Below are 9,408 nucleotides of genomic sequence, written 5' to 3'. Positions count from 1 at the left end.
TGGTGTCCTTTATCTCTGGAACACATGACTTAAAATGCAGAGCTATTCCAATACCAATGGAAAACTTGTGTCATTGTGGGATAATTTTTTGTATACACAAGTTGCTAAAAATCCCCATTTAGGTGGACCTTGGATCCAGGCTATATAAACAACTTGGGTAAAAAGAATTCCAAATTAGTTGCTTATTATCTGTATTTTGCATTTCCATTGCCTTGAAAAGTTCATCACAAAGGTGTTCACAGAAGGAAAATGTTAAATGAATTATTCTAACACTTGGTGGTATGTCAGCAGTAAGTGTCTGATATATTCAGACAGTGATAGATTCAGATGTGTTTGTGGGTTGGATTAGTTGATTTCTAGAGGCTCCCTTCCCACCTTAATTAGTGTACAATTCTATGACTGCTTGGAATTTTATTTTGGTCTGGGGTCTGCTTTTGTTTTGTTTTATTTTGTTTTGTGTGTAACTGAATGGCATCTACTGCATTGTACTGACTGAAAACCTGTATCTTCTTTCCCAGATCAAGCTGCATGTGTTTTAGCATGCCAGCCTTCTTCAATAAACCAGACTGTAATCACTTTGAAGGGGAACATACTTCAGCCATACAAAGAACCAGCTGTCCATGATGAAGCAGAAATCCTGGTATGGTGTGGTGAATCAGACTCCATTCCTTTCCTATTTCCCTTTGTTAGATCAGCAGTACAGCCCTGGAAGAGAACAGGGTTCCTGCAGCATTGCAAATGAGCCTGTGTACACCCCAGAGCAGTGCTGACCTGTGCTATAACACACTGTGAGCTTGTTAATGAAAAAGAGCAAAGCACTTTCATTCACAGGACAAAGCAGGCAAGAGCAGGCATTTACACCCCTCCAGAGCTGTTGCCACAAAAAGGAAGTGTCTTAATTAATTAGTGACATTTGAGATCAGTGACTAGATATCAACACTTACCCCTGTCTCTTTTTTCCTTTTTATCTTCTACTACAGAAACTTGCTATCCTCTGTCACCTTTCCATCCACCAACCACTGAAAAACTGTTGCTGGTTATTTGAACAACAAACATCTCTACCCTCTAAGTTGGGACACACATAGTGAACAAACTTATTAGAATGAAAACGAATATCATAATGCCAGTTTTGTAACTAGAGCTGTGTTGTACACACAGACCAAACTAGGGGTTCAAAAATGCTGAAATAAATCTAATGTTTAATGTCAGGATTAAAAAGCAGCAAAATCCCTGATTTCCAGAGCTTCCATTCAGCGGTAGGTACTGTTTTGGATGAAAGATGCCTGGAGCACATATGTGGAAGGCAGAAATACAGAATGCTTTGCTCTTTTGTCTGCCTCTCAAGAACATATTTTCCTACCCAGACAATACCACTTGAGAAAGCTGCATTTTGAATTGCAAATTAGATCAACCAAGCCCTGTTCTGACATCTTGTAGTTATTATCTGACAAAGGCAGAAACCAGGATTAACAGTGCAGAATTGAGATTCTCATTTTTTTCCCAGTAGTTTGTTGGCTCTTTTCTTAGTGTCTGAATTTACAAGCTAAACAACATGTTATGCTGCTCAGTTTAACTTCCATGTCACTATCATTTTCACTGAATTCCAACTAAAAGTATAAATTTCAGATGGTTAGTTACTATTTTAACTTTCCTCATTTGTTGTGTGCTTGTAAACATGGAATTTTGTTTAATTCTTTTAGCATTTCTGCATTTCACAAATATAACCTTCTGCTCTCTTGCATACTGTAAAAATAGAGAAACCCTGTTTCTTTTTCCCCTTCCTCATGGAGGAATTCTGGAACACTTCTTTTGTTATGGAGGAAATGCTCCTAGCAATCATAATATATTTAATGTTGTCGTGGTTTAGCATAGTTTGGGTTTTTTAGTTAAAGAGGGCTCCATCAGCCACAGAAGTGATTCTTTGCAAAGAGGTGCTTACAGGTTCCTCTAGACGCAATAGAAGCAATCAACTGGCTAGTTTGAATATTGGCAACTTTTTAAAGCCACTTAAGAAGCTTGACACGCCTCTGTGATCCACATGTAAGAACGAACAAATCCCGGGAAAGCTCTCTTGCTTCTGGCTTTCGGACAGGTAACTGGGCAGGGGGGCCCGGGGTGCGGCCCAGCGGGGCCGGGCCAGGCCCTGCTCGGCGCGGCCAGGCCAGGTCGGCCGCAGCGCGGCTTGGCTGAAGATCTCAGCCGCTTCTGCTCGCTGGACACCCGGCACAGCCCCTCAGTGCGGGCCGGGCCGGCCAGAAGACAGCCACCCTGGAGCCGAGTGGCCTTGTTCCATCCGCGGCCCTGCTCCGTGCAGGCGGCCCGGCAGCGCGGCGCGGCCAGGCCGGCCCTCGCCAGTGCGGCCCGGCAAAGATCGTGTGACCACCAGCGAGAGGCGAATTCCAGCTGCATGGCCCGGGTGAGATGAACTCTCTTAGTGCTCTAAGATTCTCCAGAACAGATGAAGCCTGCAGACATCAATCCTCTCCCGAGTCAGAGGAAGAGGAAAGGTGAAGGCACGTGAAGCAAACACCATAAAGACACCCGAGTCAGTGAAGAAGGAAGAGCTGAAACCCTGAGAGAGGCGAAAGAGGAGATGCTTCAAACCTAGAAGCTGAAATTCTGTTGTAAAGCTATGGTGATGGACTATGATACATCAGAGTACCCGTTGTAATTTCATGAAGCATGGGGGGTGGAGCGTTCAAATTGCAATTGTGAGCAAAAGCACCTGTGCTGAAATAAGCAAATGAAGTAGATGTGATTTGATGAGAAGCTTGAACAGAGAGAGAGATGAAGTGATGAAGACCCTTACCTCTCAGGGAAAAAGAAGAAGACCTCTGTTCCTAGAGATGAACATGCTCCCAGAGAGGGGTGAAGAGAACCTTTGCTTCTGAACAGCTCAACCTTAAAATGGTACCCCATTAGCTCAAGACTGGACCCTCAAAAACAGTTGTGGGGAAAGCTGTAAGTTGAGGGAAGGGACTTTCACATGTGAGCAGAGAACCAACCCGGGTGGCTGTCTTGCTGTGACATTGAAGCCATGAGAGAACTGTTTCTTGTGGAGATGTCTCCATAGCATGAGCAAGAGAGACTCCTCCCCCTAAGTGAACTGAAGAGATTATTATAGAGGTGGTAAACTGACTGAAAAAAAATCTCAAGGGTTGTCTTTTTACGTTGTCAGTGGGAGAAGGGAGAAAGGTGGGGGGAAGAGAAGTGTTCTGAAGGTTTAGTCTGACTTTTTTTTCTTTCTTTTAGGTCTGTTAATAAACTTCTTTATATTCTTTTAAGTTTTGTGCCTGCTTTGCTTTCTCCTAATTCTTATCTCACAGAAGGAAAATTAGTAAGTAATGGATATTTTGAACCAAACCACTACAAATGTAAAACCCTCTCAAAGCTGTTTTGTTTTTTGTTCTATTCATGCTTTATGTGATGATAGCTTATCCATCTTTTCCAGGCCTAAACAGTCTTCCTTGGACTCCGTGGGCATCATGCTGCTGGCAATTCTGCCAGGGAACATCAAATGGCTCGGCCTCCAGCTGATACCATGGTGGCTTGGAAATAGCCCCCTGGAAGCTCTTATCATCTTCATGCCAGATGTTTCACAGAAACTAAGCAGCTCATGGAACTTCAGTGAGAAAGAGAAGGAGCTTCTGGTATGTTCTGTTAAAGCAGAATAGCAAATATCTCCTTAAATACACAGTGTACCTGTGTACAATTTATAATGGACTCTGTTGTTTCCCTGTCTTTATTCCCCTGAAGGGCAGTAACTCTGCTATACCAACTAGTAAATGGAATTGTCTGCAGAAAAGTTACAGACACTGAAATCTGCTTTTCTGAGGGATGTTTTTCATCTGAAACCAGATAGTAACCCCTCTGAAAATCTGAAGTTAAATCCTGACCCAGTTTTTCCTTGGGACCACCAAGGAAAATTCATTATTTGCTGGATGGCTGTTAAATCTGCTGCTTGATGGTTCCCTGGGATTGTTTCTGTGTTCTTCAAAGTAAAGCTTGGCCTTCACTCCTCAGGATAGAACAAGGTTATACTGAGAAAGGAAAGAGAGATGAGCATTACCCTGTGTGTTTTTATCCCTTGTTGTGCCTTCCAGATTGTCTGTTCCTGGCTTATATCCATTTATATATTATTTTCCACACTGTATTTGCAGTCAGTACTGGCCACAGATGTAACACAAGGCTCTGCTTGTCTAAACTGGGTGGGGAGCAAAGGCAGGAGAGAACAGAGACAAAACCAATAAAAAACCCAACCACACTTCAGCAGTCAGATCAGACTGAAAGATATTTATTTAGAAACAACAGCTTTGGTATTTTAAAACCAAACAACCTGTAAGTCACTAGAAAGTGAGATGTCTTCCCCCATATCCAAAACAAATTCAATGCACAAAGTCTCAATAGGCTTAGAATAAGAAACCTGCAGACCAGCATTTCCAAGTGTATATCCAGAAAACAGCTTCATTAAATTGATTTTGCACTCTACAATTATAAATGCTGAAAAACCTGTTACGAGAACTTAGATATCGACAATTCAATTGACTGTTACTGAAGTGAAGGAAAAATTAACATACTCCCCCTCCCCCCAAGCAATAAATAAAAACTATACCAGAAAGGAAGTTACACTAAAGTTTTCTAGTTAACTCTCAGAAAGAAATCATCATCCTTTATTTTTCTGTAGAATTGAAAAAATCCAAATCAAAATATCAAAGGACTTAGTATATCTTCAAGTTTTTTCACCAACTGGATTAGTTCTAGGGAACTGAACAGCTTACAGGGAAAGGAAACATCTGTTACACAAGCTTCTGGGATAAACTACTGAATCACCACACCTTCCAAGTCTCAGATTCCTGTCATAGCAAGGCACAAAAGGATTGTTGCTTTCAAATGGTCCTTGTTCTCAGCTGCAAAATTGTCAGGTGTCTTGTGCAAATGGAGGCTGAAAGCAGGACTAAGTTCATTTGGACACAGGGATGTTCCCATTCAATTAATGGAACGGTGTTAATTTCAACACCATCTATCTCGCTTACTGCTACAGATTCTGAGCTTCAGCTGGCTTCCACTTCTTCCCTGTTTCTGGAATCAAGTTCTGCATCACTTTCATTTGAAGTAGATCCAACTAAGACGAGGCAGCAGAGTTGTTTGCTCTGCAGTGCCCAGGAGGACGAGGTGTCAGGTCAGCCCTGGGCTGTGGCTGTGAAGCTTCTGGGCACTTCAGTGAGAAGAGTCGGGGCAGTCACCTGTAGCAATGGTTAACAAGTCACTTGGTAAAAGGCAGAAGGCAAGTCTTGGAGATGACAAAGGCAACTGGATAGACAACAGTGAAAGGACATAATTACATAATTCCAAGGACACATTTCAGGCGCATGTCAGGGCACAGCTGTTACACAGTAACTGACATCACCTCCTAACCCCTTCCTCCCTTTGCACTGAGGTTTTTTTTGATCATGATCAGAGGCTTGTAACTGCAGTTGTCTGATATACATTTCTATCCTACCTCTTCCTAGGTTAGTTAGTCTAGCTACAAGCACCTCCCACTCATTCTTTTATTGGATCACAGGTATTCAGACCTGCTTGGGATCAGGCTTGATCTCTCCACTGCTCAACATGACAAAGCCAGTGAATTGACATGGAAATTTCCAACTCACTTTAAACACCCCTTACATACCAGCTGTCAAGTTTAGTTCAATACCTTCTGTTCAGCCTTAGCTATCCAAAATTGAATTTGTTTTTATAATTTTGAATAACAGGGCAATCTAAAGCTAGAACTTTTCCTCTGACAGCTCTATTTAACTATCATCTCATTTTTTTTTTAAACGTAACCTACATTTAACTCTGTTCAGCCCTCAGGAGGGAAGCCTCTGAAAAGCACAACTAGCTCACAAAGCAAATCCAGTCTGGTCTTGCATTTCCACTTCCTATCAACACACAATCAGAAAGTCCCAGTACTAAGAGCAGAACTCACCATCTACTGTCTATTCTGTGCTAAGCTTTTACAGCAAGTAAGTTTTCCAAGGCAACTCAAAACAACTTGAAATTCTTTATACCCAGGTAAGACGCATGAAAGTTTGAAGCCAGAACCTCCAACTCACAGTAAAAAGCACTCAGTACTTTCCTTAACACAGCTTTGTATTTTGTCTGACTGGGAGAAACACCAATTAGCATCTTCCCAAAATGATGGTGGTAAGTGTGGTTTGATAGAGGACTGCATAGTGTCTATAATATGAACATGTACCACGAGTCCCAGCAAGTTGGCACCTTCACCTCAGAACAGCAGCCCGCCTTTGGGTGTTCCTGTGTGACACGTCACATGTTCAGGGCAGGCAGGCAGGTGTGCAGGTCTCCACACAGCAGTACAGACAAGTACAGCAGCTCTCTCATATGCTTTCTGGTACTGAATAAAAAGAAACATCATCTCATGACACAACTGCAACTGCTGGCCTAGAAACAAGCAATGTCCTACGCTAATGTGTGAAAAAAAGACAGAAAGCTGTGTCTGCCTCCACCTGCAGCCTCACAAATGTCTAAGGACAGACAATGAGTTTATCTTTCCTAATGATTTCCTAATGGAGCCCTACTGCTCCAGTCCCTGCCCTAATCCTCCTTCTTGCAAGAAGAGGTCACAGATCTCTTGTTGCAAGAGAGACTGAAAATCATCACAGTCCAAGACAGAGCCTGCCCAGGCACAGATGACACAACATAAGGCTGACAACACAGTGGAAGCAGCCAAAAGCAGCAGCCTTATACCTTACTCCTGAAGAGTGGCTTGGCTCCCGGCCCACAATATTCATTGTAGATGAGTTTGAACAGAAACAAGTGAAACAAAGTAATTAAGGAGGCCACACTGAACCAGAACAGGAAGGGTAAGCCTGGGTATTGCTTGGCCATGTGTTCCTCATGAGCCAGAATAGCTTTTAGGTGAAGTGTGTGTCTCAGGTCCTGCAAGTGGACCAAATCTGTTGATATATAAAGCAGTGGTGTGATGGGTTGAGTCACCATGACAGGGAAGGTGTGACCTCGTGCCTCTGAGGTCAGCTCCACAGGCTCATTCATACAGCCTGCCTCGCACGCATACAGTCTGACAGGCTTGTCCTGGAATTTCACAGACACATGCAAGAAGGGCTTTCCTTCAGCATCCAGGAGAACAGCTAAATTGATCAAGTCCTTATTGTAATGGATCCCACGTAAGGAATAGCTGTTATGAAGTACGTCAGGGTCAGCCTGAAACTGAAGGTGGTTTTCTGTGAACTGCAGACCCCCAAAACTAAGCACCATTCCCTGCATGAGTCCATGGACTCCAGCTGTCACAAGACCCTTGCATCCCCGTTTCTGGAGAGTTAGCTTCCACAGGTCTGAGAGCTGCAGGATCTGGGTGACACTGGTCAGCTTTGGTGGCCACAGGTTCTCGGCGTGCATGGTCGCATGGCCACTGAAGCAGTGGTCAGCATAGTTCAGGCTGGCTTCAATCTTCTCCCTGTCCTCACCACCGATGAGCGGGTCTAGCAGGGGGGCTGGCACAGTTGACAGCACGTAGTAGAGGGTCATGTTGACAGTCTCACTGGATGGGGTATGTGCATCTGTGATCTTTCTCATTTCAATCCCTGTAGCAAAAGAAAACAACTAATAGTCAGACATTAACTAGGAGGAAAAGAAGATCAAACGTGCATGTTGATGTTCAATACACAGGTGTTCTTTATAACATCTAAGAAACCTTTGTCCGTAAAACACCAAAGTGAAATGTTTTCATGTGTTTCTCTAAGAAGATGCTCTCTCTGCTACTTGGGAGTTTGGAAGCTAAGCTCCCACTAAAGACAAAGCTAATTTAATATACAGATGCTTTACAGGGCAGTCATCATGACTGCAAGAATGATCTGTCAAATCTTTTTAAAAAATAACAAGTTCTACATTATTTGGGCAGCTACTCTTTTATGTAAGACATTAAAACCTTAAGAAAAAGCATCTTTGTACGATGGCCCTTAACTTCCATGGAGAATCTGTCTTTTATGCTATCGCTAAAGGTCAACTTTATTTCCAACTGACACGCACAGCAAATCTGTGAAGTTCCTGAAGCCAAGAAGAGCAGCACACACAGAATCATGATTATAAATGTTCCTTCTCATTTTCTGTATTTTCTATATCATTTCTATGGTATTTTCTGTATCATTTCCTATATGTAGTCAGGTGTGCTCCTGTAAGGCAAGCTGGGTTCCAAACCAGGAACACTGTTTTACTATCCCACAACCCATCAGGAAGACCAGAGCCTCTGGAGACCTTACAGCAACCAGGACACTGAGCATTCAGCCACCCTCTAAAGCAATCCCGTGGAAGTTGAGCATCACTTTACTTACCTGAAATGAACAAGTCAGACCAGGTCTGCTGGTGCTCCTGGAAAAGATCTTCCACCCCCATCTGCATCACCTCCAGCATCTCTTTCTTGGCTGCTTCCCTCAGCTTGCTGAAGGTCTCCTCCAGCCTGGAGACCTCGATGGGCTCCGAGGTGTACACCACGGACAGCACGGTTTCGTCAAAGTGTGACTTGGGCGCAACCTGCACCCGGCTCACGAGTTTCTTGGCAGCCACCACCACCAGCACCATCTTGGGGCTGCCGGCCAGCAGCAGGCGGCCGGAGGAGAGCAGGAACTGCCGCTCCTCTACCTTCTCCAGGCTGGTGGCGAAGCGCCCGCCCAGGGCGGACGCGGCGGCGGGGGCCGAGGCCTCGAAGGCGGCCACCCGCTCTGTGGGGTTGGAGATGCGGATGCGTTGCAGGTAGAGATGCGGCCGGCTCCGATGAGCCACCACCTCCTCCCGCACCGTCACGCAGTCCCCGGCGCTGGCCCCGGGCCCCGTCTGGACGCACCGCACCCTTCGCACGGCCCCGTCCCGCAGCGCCGCCAGCGCCGCCCGCGCCTCGCCGCGCCCGCCCAGCGCCCTCAGCCGCACCAGCGCCGGGTACTCGGTGGCGAGTGCCGGGCCCCCGCTGGCCGCCGCGGGCCGCACCCAGAGCCGCCCGGCGGACACGTCCAGCAGCAGGAACCCGTTGCCCGCCAGCGCCAGCCCCGGGGGCCCGCCGGCCCCGGCCGCCTCCTCAGGCAGCGGCAGCGCATCGCCGCGCTGGGTCTGCGCCCGCCAGGCGCCCGCGGCGGCCTGAACGCAGAGGGCAGCGGGTCCCCGGGGCTCGGCCCCGCGCCCCGCGCCCCGCGCCCGCGGCGCGCCCAGGTACCAGTAGGCAACGAGCAGCAGCACCAGCAGCAGCAGCAGGCGCCGCGCCCAGCTGCTGGACAGCAGCCCCGGCAGCCCCTTCAGTCGCTGCTGCAGCCACATGGGCGGCGGCGGGGGAGCCCCGGCCCGGCCCTGCCCGGCCCGGCCCTGCCCGGCCCCGGCCCCGCCGCGCCGCACCGGCCCTAA

General features: G+C 46.5%; 1 protein-coding gene and 1 long non-coding RNA gene across 2 annotated transcripts; one reads left to right on the top strand and one right to left on the bottom strand.

The window, feature by feature from the left end:
- The first annotated feature begins 3,298 nt into the window (after window positions 1-3,298).
- LOC125336970 lies at window positions 3,299-3,723 on the top strand. The gene is made up of 2 exons (XR_007207897.1): window positions 3,299-3,337; window positions 3,452-3,723. It is a non-coding gene; the product is annotated as an uncharacterized LOC125336970 (long non-coding RNA).
- Window positions 3,724-4,273: 550 nt separating this feature from the next.
- On the bottom strand, window positions 4,274-9,396 carry KIAA2013 (KIAA2013 ortholog). Its single transcript, XM_048326143.1, has 2 exons — window positions 8,352-9,396; window positions 4,274-7,604 (listed from the first exon to the last, which is right to left on the bottom strand). Exons 1-2 carry the CDS (start codon window positions 9,322-9,324, stop codon window positions 6,745-6,747), a joined length of 1,833 nt encoding a protein of 610 aa, XP_048182100.1. The 5' UTR covers window positions 9,325-9,396; the 3' UTR covers window positions 4,274-6,744.
- Window positions 9,397-9,408: the final 12 nt, after the last annotated feature.

This window comes from Corvus hawaiiensis, chromosome 22, assembly GCF_020740725.1.
Source record: "Corvus hawaiiensis isolate bCorHaw1 chromosome 22, bCorHaw1.pri.cur, whole genome shotgun sequence".
In the NCBI taxonomy this organism is placed as follows: domain Eukaryota; kingdom Metazoa; phylum Chordata; class Aves; order Passeriformes; family Corvidae; genus Corvus; species Corvus hawaiiensis.
The sequence above is the reverse complement of the archived record's forward strand: the minus strand, read 5'-3'. Positions and strand labels throughout refer to the sequence as shown.